This window comes from Mesitornis unicolor, unplaced genomic scaffold, assembly GCF_000695765.1.
Source record: "Mesitornis unicolor isolate BGI_N332 unplaced genomic scaffold, ASM69576v1 scaffold40625, whole genome shotgun sequence".
Lineage (NCBI taxonomy): Eukaryota > Metazoa > Chordata > Aves > Mesitornithiformes > Mesitornithidae > Mesitornis > Mesitornis unicolor.
Genome location: NW_010184206.1, coordinates 18,458 through 38,048, shown reverse-complemented (window position 1 = coordinate 38,048; position 19,591 = coordinate 18,458). Strand labels below are relative to the sequence as shown.

General features: G+C 37.6%; 1 protein-coding gene across 1 annotated transcript in view; it reads right to left on the bottom strand.

Moving 5' to 3' along the window:
- Nucleotides 1-19,591, bottom strand: part of KIF1B (kinesin family member 1B) — a 44,479-nt gene that overhangs the window by 11,858 nt on the left and 13,030 nt on the right. The window contains exons 2-14 of the mRNA XM_010184391.1: nucleotides 16,899-16,975; nucleotides 15,083-15,262; nucleotides 14,354-14,419; nucleotides 12,742-12,920; nucleotides 11,930-12,041; nucleotides 10,798-10,875; nucleotides 10,490-10,555; nucleotides 8,561-8,636; nucleotides 8,186-8,264; nucleotides 7,519-7,661; nucleotides 3,926-4,059; nucleotides 2,749-2,828; nucleotides 1,284-1,359 (exon numbers count right to left, since the gene is read on the bottom strand). Of these exons, the coding sequence (XP_010182693.1) occupies nucleotides 1,284-1,359; nucleotides 2,749-2,828; nucleotides 3,926-4,059; nucleotides 7,519-7,661; nucleotides 8,186-8,264; nucleotides 8,561-8,636; nucleotides 10,490-10,555; nucleotides 10,798-10,875; nucleotides 11,930-12,041; nucleotides 12,742-12,920; nucleotides 14,354-14,419; nucleotides 15,083-15,262; nucleotides 16,899-16,975 (1,346 nt within the window). The remainder of the gene's footprint in view (nucleotides 1-1,283; nucleotides 1,360-2,748; nucleotides 2,829-3,925; nucleotides 4,060-7,518; nucleotides 7,662-8,185; nucleotides 8,265-8,560; nucleotides 8,637-10,489; nucleotides 10,556-10,797; nucleotides 10,876-11,929; nucleotides 12,042-12,741; nucleotides 12,921-14,353; nucleotides 14,420-15,082; nucleotides 15,263-16,898; nucleotides 16,976-19,591) is intronic.

Below are 19,591 nucleotides of genomic sequence, written 5' to 3'. Positions count from 1 at the left end.
AAAATGCACCAAAAGAGTCATCAAAAAGGGTTGAGGGCCTCTGAGGGAAAATCTAAAAGGAGATGAGGATCCGTAACATAAAAGAAAGAAATGTAAAGAACACTCAACGAATCAGCGTCTTTACAAACCTCAAGCACTTCTGGAGTAGATAGGAAAAGCAAACCAGAGTTCTATCTACTGCAGACATATGGATTTAACACTAAAATGTTCAATCCTGCACTTAAAGTAGCCAGTACTGCTGTTGTACATTTCTGTATGATGCCTCTAGACAGGCGCCCGTTTAACCTTAGATCAAGTTTGTTTCACACTTGGCACATGCAAGTTTCAGAATATTATCCTCTGCTCCTTGATTAAAGATTTTTGAGACATAAGGAAGTATGTTCTCGTCCTTGTACTTCTTCAATAATTCTGCTTTAACTGCATGGACAGCTTCTTCATTAACTTGATCGTTTTATATTTATAGCAATGATTTATGCCCTTTTTCTGCACAGTTCTGCTTCTTTCATATTTCAGAAAACAGAACTACTGACACATATTGAAAGAAATATTCCCCTGCATCCCTGATGTTCAGTCGTTCGTTACACTACAATCCCTTTTTCCAACAGGAAGAAAGACTAACAAACAAATTCAAGGAAGAACACCTAAAAACAAGACTTAAAAACTTTTCTGGGTATCTCAAAGAAGAATAGGTAGAGTACATTAATGTCACACACAACTACTGCAGAAAATGGCAACAACAATTTAAGAGGCAGCATTTCTGAGTTGCTACCAAATCAACAGATACGCAAGAAACTGCAAACATTTCTCCTTGCAGCACAGATTTTTCTAAAGGAAGCTACAAAAAAGTTCAACCATTATTTGATATCAGAAGTCTCATCATTAATTTTTCACCCTGCTCCTACTTCATCATTGTATGAGGCTAGCGCACACTTCCCTACTTTAACGATCAACAAAAGCTACCATAGATCTTTCCACAGCTCCCTAAAACCACTAAGTACCACGCTGCATCACTTGCATGAGGAACAGCATCCAACTTCATTCTTATGGGTAAAATAATCCCTAGATGTAGAGGGTTTTGATAGATTTTAACATTACAGCTATTTCAAACAGAGGTATCGTAAAAACAGCTTTCAACTAAGGGTCCAAACCTCACTTATGTTCTTCTGAATCTTACAGGAATACAAGTGAATACCTTGCACAAATGGTAGCTCTCTCATCACCCTCCCCTCCCAGACTGATCACCCTTTTGGAGCCATGAAGCAACAGTTACCGATTTTCTGTACCTTTTTAGGTGAGAAGACTCCCAGTGTTCCTCCATCTTCCCGAATGGCAACTCCCATTTCTGCCAACAATGCCTCCCTGAAAAAGAAAAATCAAGATATTTACCATACTTTAGGCTTCTCAGACAAAATAAGGTCTAATGAAAGCCATGTAATTAAATACAACCAGCCTATCCACTGATCATACAGCCAGGACTGTCATCGCCAACAGAACAGGGCAAGTTACTAAAATTTAGTCAGAGTTTATAGGCCTGCAGAATGGCACCAACAAAAATTTTGCAGAGACTTAACTGCAGTTAGCGCAATAACGTATCACAAGATAAGTACATTTCAGGACATTACATTCACTACTTCTTTAAGGAAGGTTAAAGTCTGTTCTAAATTTAAATATTTAATTGACAAGAAAGGAGTTGCCACTATCCATTAATTTACCAAGACTTAACTGGCTCTTCCTGATCCAATATAGAAAGTACTCTTTCCTTAAGACATAAAAAGGATCGTATTGGGCCAAACTGTTCACGTAACACAGTATTGTTGGCTTTGACAAAGTACAACAGCGATGTCAACACAGAAGAATAGGAACATGGCAAACACTGCAATATTTTGCCCAAGTATTCACTCAGTCTCCTGACTTCTTCCTAAGGAGTTTCCAGAATTAATGGTGGTACTTCTTTTAAACAGCTATCCAAATGCTTTTGTTGTTGCTTTTTGAGGTTCTGTCTTTTTTTTCCTTTTTAAATTCCACTCCTAGCGTCATTAACATCATGCAGTAAAGACCTCCCCGGCTTACTTATGTATTGTGGGAACTTCCCATTTGTTTCAAATCACCTGTAAGCCTTAAAGTCCCTTAGCTCTGTCAGTGAATAATCAATCGCTATCCAACTTCTTCAAATACTTCAGGGTTCTAGGGACTGCTCAGTCACATTGTTTCCAGGCAAAGAAGTTCCCCATATGTATTCTGTAAGCTTTTAATATTCTAATAAATAATGCTCTGTATCGTTGCACCAACTTTTTGACAATTATTAAACATCTGAATTGTTGCTCTAAGACACAATTCAAACCAAAGTAGGAAAGCTGGAGCTGTTTCATTACTTTACATATGAGAAGTACAAAAAAACCTTAATTTTTTCTGCTTAACTTCAGGGCCAGAATTTTTGCAATGCAAGAGAATGGTGGAAGGGGTAAGAAGAAGACCAGGACTTCACGCTGCTTCACAACAGAAGCTGATGTAGCAGCATATGATGTTACCTGAATTACAGCTCTAAACAGTAACTGTGGAAATATAGGAAAGAATATGGCTTTCTCTCAGCATTGCCTCTACTGTTATCTAAAACACAAAGGTCAGCAGAATTATCAATAAGCAATTTTCTGCTGTTCCATTGCTTTTGAACAGAGTAACATTCTCCATTTTCCACACTTCTCTGTTTTCAACAGACCATCCACATGTACAGCACTTCCGATTCCTGACCTTTCCATCCTAATGGCCTCAGTTTTTCTCAGCTTCTCTTCCCAGGTTTCATTCAGCTCTGCAATGATCTTCTCAGATTCCTGTGTGAAAATCCCAGAAGCTGTTTAACAATTCTTCCCAAAGTTCTTCACATAATACACAAAGCAATTAAAGTCTGTGCTCAGTTCTAGACCTCAAATTAATTCTGGATATAAGAAGTACTCTCAGCACTTCAAAACTCTGAATTGTCTTCCTTAATTTTTAAAATGGTAAATAGCCTTGAAGGCAAGCTGAGAAGACAACTTTTTATCTAACCAAAATCAGACTTTAATTTGAGCTACTTCATTTATTTTATTCCTTTTTTCTTTTACTTTTTCAGATCTGACTTACAGACACTACTCAGTAACTGGATGCCAAGGAACTGCAGAGGCCACACTGTGGTTTCCATGGCAACAGCGGGTTTCTAACAACAAAGGGATATGCAGTGTGTGTTCCAGCCCATTCCAATCCCCATGGCAGGATCTCATGGACGAGACATGAGAATGAAGCATAGATTCAACACAGCCAGCTCCCCCCACTCATCCACCCATGGAGATTGGGGGAGCTTTCATAAAAAAATTAAGAAATACTTCACTGTAATGCACTTCTGATGCGGCTCAGTTCTATGCAGAATTGGGACAAGGCTGCTATTGTCTGGATAAAGCATGCTATTCTGTGTGCTTCACATTTTAATCTGTGGGGGCTGGGCGAATACAACAGTGGCAGGATTATTCTTCCTCCTTTTTTCAACTTTGGGGTAATTTGGTTTTTTAAAAGCCGAGTGCATTTGCTAGTCAGACTTTGTCCACACTAGTGCTGACCAGGCCTCCTGAAGCCAATACTTATGATCAAATTTTCCATGATTACTGCTTTATCAGAGGACATGTAAACAAGAATCAAGATTTCCATTTATAATTTAGTTGTAGCTCCAGGCTGCAATTAAACCTAAATAATCCTAACAGGAAAGGTTGTGCATGAACCCAGTTTCTAGCCCACCACATTTAAATGCCCTTTTTGAAGGTACAAGTGGGTTTCAGACAACTTCCTACAGAAACAGTAGGATACTGGATATATTTGCTTAAAGTTCTCACTGGTTCACTGCTATTTAATTTTGAAAAAAAAACAAAATAAGTCTCCTTAAATCTACTGCAATCCCTACCTTCAAACGTTCAATCGCTTCTTCTCCTCCAGGTGTTGACATGATTCTTTCCTGTATACTGGACACAGATGTTAAGCCCACCTGACTACTGAGAGAGCAGGAGGATGGAGATGCAGTGAGGGACCCCATGGAGGCTGTGGAAAAATTGCCAGGACGTTGATTCTCGGAGGCTAGCAAGTATCTATGTTTATTGTTCTGAAAATCTTTCAGATCTGGGAGAGACACACAGACAGAGGGAAGGCAGAAAGATGGGGAAAAGGAAAATAGGAGGAGGGAAGGGACAGGAAAAAGGAAAGGAAGGAAATACCAGTGTAAGAGGAAAGCATTTAAGCAGCAACAAGACAAGTTTTGTAATTTTTAGATGGCAGTTCTGAAACAAGTCTTTTAATATTAGTATCCGTGACATACTCAGTTCAGACCCTAAGGATTATTAGTAAGGACTGGTTCATAAAATCATCTAAAATGATGATTAAGCACATCTTTATCACAGCAGTGGTTCTGCTGCTGAGCCACCCAGACCACAAGGAGCAGGAACTACCCCTCCTTAAATTCACACAGGAGAGTATTTAAATCACCTGTCAGCTCATGACAGGGAGAACACAAGTTCACAGTAACATCATCGTGTTTCCTCTTGAGCCTCCTAATCTGAAAAATAGAAATCTAAGCTACCTGTTCAGTGAAATATCTGATAAGGCTCTCATACTTCAGAAGGTGCTTTAAAGCTTTTTGGTCTTAGTTTAGATGAGGAAGGCCTTAAAAAAATCCCTCAAAATGTAATAAGGCAGCTCGTATAGCCTGAAAACCTGGAGGCTTGAAAGATGCCTCCTTGACAGACAGAAAACAAGGAAAAAGTGCACAAATTATTTAAGAACAGATATCCAAAGGCAATTTATTTTAAGCTAGCTAATTGTAATCTAACTTAGCTTTTCAGATATGTCTGTAAACCATATCCTCAGAGTAATTACACACCAAAAAAAAACCCCTCTCTAACATTGAAATATTAGAAAATTGAATAGCTCAGTTCGAATAATTTTGATACTTTTAAATTCTATTTCAAATACAAATCCTTTAAATTAAGTATCCTTAGGAAAGAAACAGGTCAAATCAGACCTCACAAGTTATAAACAAGGCCTTCACACGTACAAAACTGAGATGCTCACTCAGACATGGCATAAAAATTTCCACGTCCTCCTACATCTCCTCTACTCCTACCCTGAACAATTCTGCTATTGTCAGCCTTGTGCCCTAGTTCGCTCCACATTCAACCTGCTGGGACTGATCAAGTCAGTTTGAAAACCACCATCTGCAAATACAGGAAGCAGGGGTGGAAGTTGAAGAGAAGAAAAGCAGGTTAAGGAAAGGGAATGCTGTCAGGATGAGGAAAGCAGGCATGACAGAGCAGGGAGGATGAACTCTCGAAAGGCCAACAGATGCATGCACTCCTGAAGACAAAGAAACTGGCACTTGCAGTAGCTTTCAGTTGCTGTGACCGCAGAGAACCAAAACCCTCAACATCATGCATGCTTCCCCTGGAGGCTGCAGCTTTCAAGCGGATGCCATACTCGCATGCTGTAAGCAGCATCAGAATGTTAAGACAAGGCCAGGATGAGTCTTTACACCACCAGTAGCTTTAATTTTAGGAAATTTCAGACAGATCTTTTCCAGCTGATATGTTTGCGTGAGGGTGAAGACGACTGACTGAAAGAGGTTAAAAAGTCTACAGACCCCAAATTTACATCCAATACATTTCTCTTGCAATGGACTACATATATTTCCGTTTCATAGAAGCAAACGGAAATAAAATACTGTTTGCTGACTGTTTTAATCCTATTAAGTTAAGCATCTGCAATCATTCGAGCTCCAGTATGAGACCTTCATCAGTATAAGGAGTCCAACTTTGATTTATTTTGTATAGTCTCTTTAAAGGAAAAATAAAATTAAAAAAAAAACTGTCTTCAGGAGGAACTGATAACATTTCATCTTGAGTTAATTGACACATCTAAAACAAATACTTCTAAGTGGAAAAGAAATGTTAAAAGGCCAGAAAGCTAGGTGACCAGAAGCTGCTTCAACTGAGTAACTTAAGAAAAAGATTTTTCTAGTTTGAATCTAAACTGTTGGCTGTCATGTAAACAGGCTAAAGAATTACCATTCTTCCTTCTATATTCTGCCAGAAAACAAGCAATGAAGGTATGTTGTATTTAAACTTTGCACTTTTTCTGACTGTCAACTCAATCTAAGAAATGCTGGTGAAGCTAGTTTCCATGAAACTGCATTGCACTGCACAGTGAGTGTTCTGTCTGGGATTTCCCTGTGAGAAATGCTGGCATGCAAAGCTCAGTTAAAAGCTGACCCAGAGAAAGCAGGTTAAAAAGAGAATCCCACAATACACACATTTGCCTCCACTTCCAGAGTATTCATCTCCCATTGGATCAACTGAAAGGAAGCAAGGAGGGAAAACACAAGAAGGATCAAAATTGAAGGTTCACCAGTGACATAGGATGGGAAGAGAATACTACTTGATGTTTAAAGGAACAAAACACAGTTTTCAGTAACATACAGTTTTTTCAGTTTTGATTTAGAACCAAAAACCACAGACTGTACCAGGCACGAACACCTGCATTTCATTGCCTTCTGGCCCCATTCTCTTGAAAACAAGCAAATAAAAATATATGCTACACATCTTTAAGCAGTCTGTGACTAAGTCAGGACTTCTGCTTCACAGGCAAATAAGCTCTGACAAATCAGAAACTGGTCCAACATTTGCCTTTTTTTAATTTTAAAGTCAAAGAATCTTTTAATCCACTGGAATATATTTTGTATTTTTACAGGCATCTCCTTCACTAGGAATTAAATCACTGTCCATATTACAAAACACTGTAGCAACTAAAATTTTAGTTTATTTGCTTTTTTTTGAATGAAGACAAGGAAATATTTCAGGCACAAGTTTGTCCTGGTGTTTTAAGTAGTTGCTAGCAAACCAAATCAGCACAATACTGCTCTGCCAACCTAACTCAAAATCTCACCCCAAAAGAGTTCCTTATTTATTCACAAGCAGCTGTTTCATAGCTAGTTATCTTGAGATGACAAATGGTTTGTCACTCAGGGCATCATCTAACAGGAATCAGCCACCATTTCCTTTTCTGAGCAAGGATGGCATTGAAGCCAGGTATCAACTAATAACCTTAACTCTTTAGGAACAACGAAAAGATAATTTCATACTAAGAAAGAAAGCAAGTTTTTATAACTCAAATATTCTCCTTTTATCAGTAGCCAGACAAAAAGTCCTCCAAAACTCACCAGGGCAATTCTCAAATGTATAAGTTCTATTACGAAAAATGACTTCTACAGTAATAGGAAACTCAATCTCCATGCTTTTCCTTGATAGCTTGAAGGTGGCCTGTCAAGTTTACAGACTAGGATGGGCTGTTTAAAGACTGAAGAGGCTACCATTTCTAAAACTATGCTTAAAATGTAATATCAGCAGGTACATTTAACTTCCATGTTTAAAATACCTTTCTCTCAGGCCCAGCTCTCCCTCCTCTGTAAAAGAGACCAACCTCAAGATGGTAAGGTCTGTTTAATCCACTTACTGTCAATAATATCTCCCAGTCCTTGGGCACGCAGGAGATCCTTAAGCCTTGTCACTTCCTCCTTCAGCTCACGCACCAGCTTGGCATTGGGATCTTCATTGATAACAGCATTGCATTTGATCTGTTTTGCACGATCAGCATACCTTGAAGCAGACCAACAAAAAAAACACTTTATAATGAACATATAAGTGCTTATCTGCAACATAGGAATGCAGCAATATAGGAGACACTTAGCCTGCAGCTATGTGTCAAAAAAGAATCCTATAGATTATATTCACTCATGCTTTTGAATTCTTACTTAATACAGGGCATTGCTGCATAAAAGACAAGTCCTATTCAAGGTGGATTAACAAGGTACGTCATATGTACAACAAATAATGTGATTTCTTCGTTTTCCAGTGCTTTGAAGCCTCAACTTGACCAAGATGCTCAATTTTAAGGACCATACTGGAAAAGAACTTATGAACACCAGAAGGTGAGTTTGGTTTTTCAAGTTAAGAGGAGGCAATAAATTCCTAGCTCCCTATTCACACACAACATATTGGGTAATTGAGTTCTTGCCAGTATAGAGTCTTCTTCCCCACAGATTTCCTCAAAGGTTTGAAGGATAGGATGTGGCAATTAGAGATAACAGTTATCCGTATCCATCTCATATAAAAGAAAGTACCTTAAAGTGCTCAAAGTTTCATCGTAGTTTATGTCTGCCGGACTCAAAGCAGCAACCATTGCAGTTCTGGAGTTACCTCCTGCAATGAACAGGCAAGATTTTAGATGAAACAACACAAAATCTACGCATTAATTACCTACTAAATACCAGTATTTTCAATAAATTATAGAATTCTATTATATTTTACATTATTAAGGAACATACAAAAATCATAGGAAAGAGCTGTAACTTTAACAACTGGTGGAACTATATGACTCAGATTTGACTACTAAAAATATTTAACCTTATATTTGATACAAATTTAAGTCAGTTACAGGCAGTCAGAATATTTAGTGAGAATTTCTTTCCATATTGGCACAGACAGAGCAGTCATACCTAGATTTTCTCGAAGAAGCCATGTTAGTACAGAATCCCTGTATGGTATAAAGTCTGTCTTCTTCTTTTTTTTACTCTACAAAGAAAGAACATACTACTGAAAAATAAACATCAAATAGAAAATTCACGTTTAAGACACAAAAATCAGCATACATATTATAAGAACTGACAGTGCACACACATCCTATCTAAACTGAAGGGTGACGCATCCTCAGTTGTACAAGTGATTATTGAACTCTATAGAAGAACTGAAGCACTATCTTCAGTAAGGTTTCTCTGTGTATAAAGAATATCTTTCTGACACTTAAATTCTGTGGTGTAATGCCATATCAAGAAAATTTAAGCAGTAAACCTTACTTGTTCAGGGGAAGATTAATTTTTTCTTTGCTAGAAAAGTTACAGCTTTTTAGAGCTGTCAAAAGTCCATTATAGGAGACTCCACAGCTACAGAGATACAGGCACACGTGTGGAGGATAACTATTCAATGTTTCCTGTGTTACTTTGTTCTGAATCAGTGGTGACAAAGATTTTGGCTTCAAGAGATGCCAACAGTTTAATTCTACACAACATTTAACACACGATATGGCTTTGCAATAAAAGGCCTGATTATAATTTGTGTGAAACTCTTCTTAACACTCCAGAGGCACTTAAGATGTGAGTGTTAGTCTTGCTATAGTTCTACTGTCCTTGCCACAGGGGAGTAACCTTACAATGGACAAGTAAAATTACTATGGGCAGGTAAGCACCAGATGCTACAGCTGAAAACTAGAATCGACTGTCACCTATAGTCCATTACATGGGGTAAAGAAAAAAGCATGGGGAGTAAAAACAAGAAAGCAAACACAAAGTTATCCCTACTAAAAGTAAGTATTTCCCAAGTTAAGTAACCAAATCAGGAGCAGGGATGCAATAAAATAATATTCCTAAACACATACTTTAAAAGTGTACTTTTCATTAATTTATCCCCAACCTTCAAACATTTTTAAAGTTTAGTACTGATAATTCTCAGCCTTCATGACTAATTTTTAGTCACAGCAATTTCTCAAAGACTTGACATAAGAGATCCCTGCTCTTGGATTCCAAAGTGAAGAAAATCTTACGCTCAGGCAAAAAAGACAACATCCACTATTACTCAGACCATCATACCTTGCTGGTGCAATTATCCTAAATTGAAAGCATTAAAGAAAGAGGAAGAAGATACAAGATGAGCTTCTTAACAGAGCTTTATATATAATTTCCATGTTAAATTGGATAGGATTCTCTTTTCTTGAGAAGCCCAATGAATGAGAATAGTTTACGTTTTAAAAAAATCATCTAGAAATCATCTAGAAGTATATTCCACTTGTTCAAGCTGTTGAGAACTCACTTTTAAACGTAGCAGCAATAATTTACTTAGTTTTCCAATAACGGTAGCTAGGTATAACAAGCAAAAGACAAAGCACTTTTCTAAACCTACAACATGATTTTTGGATCAACATATGCTTGCTCAACTCAACACATTAAGTCTTGCCATTGCAGAAAAAGCCAGTGATATTAGTACACTGGTATGTCTAAAATTTTTAGCAATAAAGCTGCAGTTAGTTTCCTAAAGTTATTCTTTCAAATAAAAATAAAGTTACTGCTCTGCAGAACTAAAAGCTTGCTACATGAACATGTCTTCCACACAAACGTAGGCCTCTTTTGCAAGGCTTCTTCACAGCTAAATAAACCAATGCTTCGATTAATCTACAAAAACAGTTTCTACCAGGCCGCATGGCATCCACAGAACACTATCAACACCATCCACCTATCAAAATAGACACAGCTGATTTGGCTGAGAATGCAAGGCCAAGAACAGTGAATGATTCTGCTGTACTCCATGGTATTTACTGTCTCTCTGTTTTAGTAGCTATAGAAAAGTTGTTGCAGGTAAGTAAATGCTGTACTTACCACTTCAGCCAATGCTGAAATAACTTTGCCCAGAGTTGTCAGAGACTTGTTTATATTTGCTCCTTCCTGAGAAAACAGAATCCAGTATTACACAGTAATTAAAACTGTTCAATCATAAACCTCTGTAGGCTAAATGAGCCAGATATCACATCTACGATCAGAGGCAAGAAGTCTTCAGTTTTGCAACTATTTTTTCCACACTTATAATAGCAATCCTTTCTTTTCCTCCTTATTTGTCTAGCAAAGCCTCCACATGAGGCTTGTGCACCCACTTCACTTTCCTTCCCCATACACCAATGACCCAATACCTTTAATCGGGTTCCTTTGGCACCAGTTGAATCAGCTCGCTCACTCCCAGCTAGATCCACAAGGCTAATCTTGCTGACCTGAAACGAGAAAGTACATTAGCAATGTCATTTCGTTCACAGTGGACTAGAGTAAGAACAAAACTTCATAGAATTCGATGGCATGAGAAGAACTCTACTGCCCCAAAAAAATAAAAGATTAAAAAAAAATCACAATAGTGTGCTTAAAACTGCAGTCAGACAAAGGTTTTCAAAAGCAATTACATTAATGCTGTTGTCTTATGGATAAGTAGTGTCTAGGATTATGTTCTATTCTAAATGTCACTGTACTCCAAATTACCTAAGAAGAGAGAATGCGGTCTCATATGAACAGAGCAGAACAGAAGTCAAAAGAAATTAAGTGTTACTGCTACAGACAACACAGGAATCTCAAAGGAAGAGAAACTTAACGTTTCATCTTGACTCAAGGGACAACAATAAAGCATTGGGTTAACTAAAACTGCAGACTGCATGTCAGTTACTAATCATTTTACAGAGTCTTAGCATTTAGGGGGTGAGGCATCTTCAATACATAAAGTTTTCCAAATCTGTCCACAGTAGTCAGTTCAGAAATGTGAACATTACCTGTACTTCAGTTACTTTTGCATGCAGAGCCTCTATTTCAGAGTAATAAATGCTGGAAACCTGTTCCATGCTAAAGAGCATACCTCCTTTTAACATGCAAATTGCAGAAAGTGCCTAAGTCTCACTTATCCCAAAGAAAAGAACTAAAGAGACAAAAATTTCACACCGACAAGCAAAACCACAGAAAGTTCTGGAAACAAGACTGGGGAAGATAATTTATTTCATATAACCCTCCCCATAGAACCTAGTCCTTAAGGCCATATTTTTACCACATCTATATATTCTCCTCCTGCACATACACCCCATTCGGTTTGTTTTAGAACTACATTCAAACAAAATCCCAAAAGAAATAAAAGAGCTCTGTCAAGGCACATAGCAAGTACACCCTTAAACAGAACACCAGAAAAAGTAATAAGTTCTCATTTTCTCATCATACTGCCAATAAGAATAAGTCAGTGCAGGGAAGATTCATGAAAAACAGTCAGAAAGCCAATTCTTATTTGCAACTTGCCTTCTCTGTGGAAAGATCAGTTTCTGTGTCATGTTTCTTCTGAGTAAAGACAATTGTAAACACAGCATGAGAGCGGCTGCTGGTTTCATTCATGTTGGTAGCTGCCACAGTCCTGAAGTATGAACAGATACAGATGTGTTTAGAAAACAGTAGCCTCTGTGCTGCAAGTACAACTACCTGCAGGGCTGAATGCAGCTGTATCATTATCAAATTTTCAAATACATCAAATATAATTAATAAACCCTTTCATTTTTCACTCCTGAATTACTCCCATCTTCATCGCAATTTAAACACAGCTTCCTCAATCTGTGTACTCGAGAATCTACGTTACACTCAAACACACAGGAAAATGCGAGCAGCATTTGTCAGTCTTTCCTACACATTGTTAAATGGAGCCTACAGCTGACATGAAAACAACTACCAATGAACCAGAACCTAAAGCTAGAAAGCCAGCTTTAGCCTTGACAACTTGAATGAAACAGAAGATTATGTTTACATGTTTATTTACACCAATAAAGTGATACAGTACACACAGGCAAAACCAAAAGCCAGTATAATAATTTACAGACTTCATCTCAAGCCTTTACAAGTTTTAAATATCTGTACAGCGATTTGCAGCCCTATTTCACCACATAAATAAATTTCAGCCTTTTAATAGCATTTGTAAGTGCATATTTTAACAATGCTCCTCATGTGACATGAGTTTTTTTAATAAGTGCCAATGCATCACAAAAGATATTTTAAAGTTGCTGCTATATCCCATACATTCCCACAACAGGAATAAAAATATATAACATGCTACCATCACTAACCTGGCTTTGTTCCCAGCATCCATGAGGTCTGCAATGTCTGTGTAAGACGTGACTGCTAACTTGGACAGATCTTCCACATACGGTCCAAGCAGAGGATGTTCTCGCACTCGCAAATTCCCTTTGTTCTTCGGGTTCAACAAGTCTCTGACTCTCTCACAGTAAATCTCCATGTAACTCACCTAAAAACAGGAATTTGCATGGACCATAAGGGAAGTTTTATGGTGTTTCTTAAGGTGTTTCTTAAGGCTTCCTCTGCAAGCAGCTCTGCAGCATTTCAGAGTGCCACTGGTAGAAGCTCTCCCAGACTGCTCTAGGAAAGCTATAGGTGAGTGCTTCAGTTCACATAACAGCTTAAGACAACGACATAAGGGAAAACGAGTCTCTAGTTTCATGTATCAGAACTCCAACATAAGCTGCAGGCCTTGCAACTCTCAATTTCAACAATATGGGTGTTTAATTAAGGATTACACACTTGAGTTCACAATCATTTCAACAGATTTAATATGACACAGCAGTAAAACTCTTTCTAAAGAGGCAAAGAGAGATGGTAAAAGGAGTCTGCCTTCAAGGAATCTCTTATGAACCTCCAAAGCAAATTTAAGAAGGGAAAAAGTTAATTTCTTTCTATGCAGAAGCAACTTGAGATTCTAAGGTGTACACGTGTCCTGCTGTATTCCTGAGTCATCAGTATAATTATTCAAACTATGGTAATCTTAAATCTGCACCCTTTGAAATAAATTATAAAGCTAAGATTATTTTTAAATGCATTCTTTAATTTTTATGTTTCTCATGACACTAAGCTTATCCCAGTCCAACAGGTACTTCAGCAGCTCCAGAAGTCAAGATATCAAACATTAACAGACAGTAAGTTGCTCACTTTCATTTTGTGGAAAAATAACAGATGTAAGTATTAGTTTTAGAAATACAAAAAGAGATCTTCAATCTCTAAGTACAATTCAGAAAAATGAATTCTATATCCAAAACAGATCAGAACACACTATTTAGACACTTCCATCATGGTTTCTGTCTAGCTGTCTCCCTTCTCTGGTTATTTGACAGATGTTCATTCTTTTGTATTTCTACTATAAAAGAGATGATTTCTCTCTCTTACATGCACAAATCTATGCTTGGAGAGAAAATCAGAACCATAAACAAGTACCAAATAGAAAACACATCACAAAAACGTGGGAGCCTTCTCATTCACAAATCCTAAACGTGATGCTCCTGTGGCATTCAAGTATTAAATCACTGAATGTTAATAAAACACAATTAAATGAAGCGTTAAAATGGAAAGATTCAAAGCCACAGAACCAGTAAACTTCCAGTTCCATAATTTAGAAGCAGTAACGATTGGAGTTCACAATTATAAGTAATAATCACATTTGACTTTTACCAGCTTTATGATCTTTCTTTCTTTCAATGCCTGAAACATATTTGCATGTCAAGTCATTAAAACTGACTGGGGTGGGAACACTAAGAGAAAGAAAACACTGTTTCTGCAAAGCACCTGCTTTTATTTTATCAGCATCTTAATGCAGCATCAATAACACAGCACCTAAACTCAGTTTGGTGTCCAGCACACAGATATTCTTTGGTCTCTCACCACACTCACCTCTACAGAATATGACATTTCTTCATTGCTGTTGTCATTGATTTTCTCAAACAGTTCTTCACATAGCTGGAAAGAGATTAAACCCAAGTCAGACATTAGTCTTTACTGAGTAGTAACAAGTAACTACTGTAACATGTCATTAAATTGGCTTTAGAATGAGGGTAGGGGAAGGAAAAAACATACTACATCAACCACATACAGCCTCACTGGGAAGACAATACATGCCAATTCTATATCACTGTCATTCAGTCTCAATACACTGGGCTGTGCTCAGTTGCCCTAAATATTTTTTCCCAATGTTTTGATACACTTCATTTCTTACCAAGATACATTGTTTATTTTTTTGCTTTGGGAAACTTGTTTTCACAAAAAACTTTTTGGGATATTCATGAGTAATACCATGTTTTGAATTACTGCTGAACACAAAGTCCTTAAGTGCTGTCCTAGCTAAAGTCAGCGAAGGAGACAATAAACCCAGTGAATAAGACATCTTCATTTACTAGTTTGCTGGGGAAGTGGAGATGGGAAAACACAGAGTATATAGTACAATTAAGAAAAACATAATAGAGAGAAAGTTACGTATAAAGCTCTTTTTCCCCGTAGATTTCTTTAATTTCAGAAGTAAGCTGCGGTTTTCTGTTAACTATTGTTATTATTATTGCAATATAAAAACATCACGCGTCTAAACATGCTATAAAAAACAAATCGCCTTTCTGGGTTATGTTCTACCTGGGGGATTATGCCTGCTTGGCTCTCCTCCTGCTTGCCCATCATTGTGTAGGATTTCCCAGCTCCAGTTTGTCCATAGGCAAAAATGCAAACATTGTAGCCCTCAAAGGCATGCAGCAACATCTCTTTCCCAATATCATTGTACACACGGTTCTGAGATGCAAAGCAGGGATCTTCAGGCTGGAAAAACATGAAAACAGCATAAATATACTCTTACGCTATCATCCATAACATTTCAATAAGCAACTGGGTTTTTTTTCTACTTCTGTCTTGTGGGTTAATCCCTTAGGAAGAGGCAATTGTAGCCTCCTTGGTGACTACAAAATCCTTAAGTATGTCAATACATACTTCAAATTAGCAAACAGCTGAACTGGTCAAGGACAGTGTATCAGAGCACTTTTCTATGGCTAAACTCAAGGTTAGCAATAAAACTGAAACATAACATTAAAAAAGCTACTTTAAAGCAGTTTAGCCCAGTGATAAAACAAACTCTACTGCAGATGCGCCCAGTGATAGTAATCTAGATATGGAAAAAGTTATCACCTTCAATCACTCAACTAAAAAATTTGTTGCATTTTGAAAAGAGGCAAAGAAAAAAAAAATCACAAGTTAAATATATTAAAAATAATACACTTGCCAGATCCCAAGGCAAATACAGAACCTGTTCAAAACAAAACTTAATGAATTGTAGAAATTAATTCTCTATTTTTTAAATAGTGTTTTTCAGGCACTGTACTGATCAGACTTCAACATCAAGTCATGAGAGGCAATCCAAGATTATGTATTAATATTAGATTAATCTCTCGATTATTTAAGAATGTCCTCGGTAAATATACTTGAAAAAATATCACACTAATGATTATCTATGCAGATGTTTTATGCTGCACAGAGGACATACCACTGACAACTGATTTTGTAGGAGTACATCACTACATTGTACGTAACTGTTATTCTTAATCTAGCATGACTTGCACCTGGTATCAGAACAAATTTAGCTGTGCTAACATTCTAATGTTGGGCTCGAGGTTTTATCAGAACACTTTCTTTCCTTGATGCTGCTTATCTGGGAGTTCTCAGGAATTATCTTCATACTGTTCCCCGACTGATCTTGTAAGCTACTTGCGTGGTTGCGGAAAAATCAAGGAAATCTGCAAAAATCCAAGTTTCTTCATCATGAAAACAATCTCATCAGCCACTGTTTTGCTCAGAAATAGTTTTAATTGCAACAGCCAAGTTACTAAATTTATCCTTAGTGAAATGCATTATCGCTTCTTTCTATATCTTTTGGGAAAATAAGGCAGGGGAGGGGTAGGTGGCAGAACAACACAGTTCTGCTGGAGAACAATTACTGGAAGTCAGCAAGACCTTAGCACCAATTCACAGGAGGGTGGGGCAGAGGAGTCAGATGAAAGTTTATTGGTTTTGCAGCTATCGGAAACATGGATCACCTCTCTGTCTTCTCCAGATATGTCAAGAGAACCCAGACCACATCTCTCCTTGAACTGGAAGAACTTGAGCAACTTTCACTTGTCTAAGAGCAAAACTGAATTAACTGTGGTTCACACGCAACCTTTAAATATTTAGAACAGAACACTCTTGGAGAATATTTTATGTAATCTTTCAAATATCCACAACTTGTTATCAAACTCCAGGAGCTTAGTTTTCTGCTCTCCCCCAAACAGGAAGAAACAAGATAAAATGACAAGCTGTTAACCTGAATGAAGATGAGAGTGAAGAAACATCCGACAGGGACAGCGTGATCAGAAGAGAATGCAGTTAAATCAAAATAATATGGTTTTCTTGTAAAAGAACTTACCGATGTGTGGGACCAATAAGAGTAGTCAAAGCTGAAGGACTTTGGTGCTTCCTTAGGATTCTTTGGGTTGATAATACCTACAGGAAATAAAATACAAACTCTTAGCTAACTTGACATTTAGGAGTATAATTAATGAGCTTGTTGACCCTCAACTTCATCTGTGAATCTGAGTATCTACAGAGTTGTCACACTGCACAGAAGTAGTAAGATTGAAGCAATAGACTCACAGCTTCCTAATACTATATTTCTGTAGTCCTTATTTGAAATAAGTCAAGGAGAAAAATTCCTAGAAGGAAAGCTGCTGCTAAACAAAATCCTTCTGTTGGACAGAAAGCCAGAAATAGGTCATGCTGGTCCCTCAGCTTTTAGAATGGGACAAGCTTTTAGGAGTTAAGGGATATTAGCAAGAAGGATGATCCAAAACACAAAGAGTTCAAGAATCCCTGGTGATTTCACAGCAGCACAAGTCAAGCCTATTTTGAAATACATATTATACAGTACAAGAGCTCACTGCAGAAGGATTTGCTTTAAGCAGCTCAGTATTTTCAGGGCATTGAAGAAGATATGAAAAAAGTTGGATCTACAGACATTCCAGGGATTATCCACACAGTTTATTTCAATATTCTTTTACATGCATAAAGACTACAGACAGATTTTTAATAGGACTGACATTAATTGAACCAACCATATTACTGGTAAATGTTCTTACTATATACAGCCACTGAATCCCACAGTGACCCTCAGCCAGCTCGTGTACTTTTGCTCTTTGGAACTTGTGTATTATACAATGGCCCTGTGGTAAAGTTCACACACACAAAAAACCCAGAATGAAAAAAATGCTTGCGTACAGTTTCGATGTTATAGCCGCTATAAGCCCCATTCAAAAAGCTGACCTCCAATTGCCCTTTCAGCCCTTGCAATCCTTGACTTAATTTTCCTTCCAAGCAATTCATATATAAGAATCCAAGAATTTTCAGGTGAGCTAAGTGATTGAACACTTTGCAGATACCAGAACAAACATACTTCGCAAAAAAAAAAAAACCTCAACTGTTTTCTCTTCATATCAATACATCTGGAAATCTTTTGCTCTTCTCCTTTTCTCAGATCCTCTAACTCTTTCACTATTCGCATGCGCATTCCCCACAATTAATAAAAGCTCTTCCAGATACCTTTTAGGTTGTTAGATTTGGGTTTGTTTGTTTAGGTTATTTTTTATCTTTCCCAGCTTCCCATAAGCTTTGCCTGGAGGGGAGTACTACGCAGCAGATTCAGCTGCCATTTTAATGGTCTGTAGTTTCTGTATTCCAAGGAGGGTTATTTATAAGCACAGCTCTCGCTGTGAATCTCTACTGCTTGCTTCTTTACAGTATTACAGCACTGGAAATACTTAAATCTATTACTTCCAGCATTTGTTTTCAACACCATCTGTGTACGTAAGGACTCTGAGAAGGCATAATCTTGAGGGTATCAAAATTAGATAAACCATCTTAGATTTACACATACCTCCCTGCACCTAGAGCAGCAAACTGGCTTTGGGAGCAATACACTAATTATGATATGGGTGAACAAAATCTACAAAGAAAGAAGCTATACAAAGGTGGTGACAGTCTTCCAGGGGATGATTTACACCCTGATACCAGTCATCCTAGACAAAGGGTGCTTATTCCTCAAATATTCATGCCAGTTAGGCGATGCTTTAGGAGACAGAGGCTTCTCCCTTTCCTTCTGTGACAAATAAAAATTTTAACACCCACCTCTCTTATCATTTCAAACGTGAACTCAACATCATGCTGCACTGAAATCTCTGAATATGTGGTTACAGAATTCACATTAAAATTAAATTGCTCCTCTACCAGATGCCGTGTCCCTGAGCAGGGCTGTTGTCCAAAATTACAGTGTGGAGAAAGGATTTGCTGTCTAGATTGCAAATAGCAACAGTTGCTACTCTATTTCTTGTGGCCAACTCCATTTCACTTGGATGCACCTTGTGCTGACATTCTTGCCTTATAAAAGCTGACAGACATGTAAAGCCAATGAATAATTTGCCTTGCACCAGTACAGTATCAAATGACAAAAATGCTTGCGGCTTTGGATAGCAACGTGGGCATGAACACATAACAAATGGGTAACCTAAGCAATCATAAAAGGCTTTAGTTTCCCTTTGCTGGTTTGGACGAAACAGCAGTACATCTACAGCATGCACTATTAAGCCAGCTCTAGAGTTAAAGTGAACAAATCACAAATCCCAGAAGACAACCCCCTTGCTCCAAACATAAATCACTTCTCTCCTTTCAGTATATTCCAGACAATTCAACACCTCCTCATTTCTCATTCAATTATTTAACATCAAAGCTCTAAAATGTAAGGACACAGAAGTTCCTACCCAAAAAAGCAGTACAAATCAAAATCCATCTCCATATTAGTTCAATGTAACAACCTTTGAGTGTTAACAATATTATTTTCTTCAATTGTTCCGGGCTGTAAATTCAAGGGAAGGTCATCTAACCATTAAAAGCAGAAAAAAGCAGCAATACATAGAATCCACTCCTATGTAATGTGTAACACAGTTCTAAGCAGATACATGAAAAAATGTACTTGCTAGCACTTCTCCTGACAACATATTCTGTTGCTTAATCCCAACAGCAAATAACTTTAACCCAAACTCCTGACAGCACTCTTGTGAGAGGAGTGAT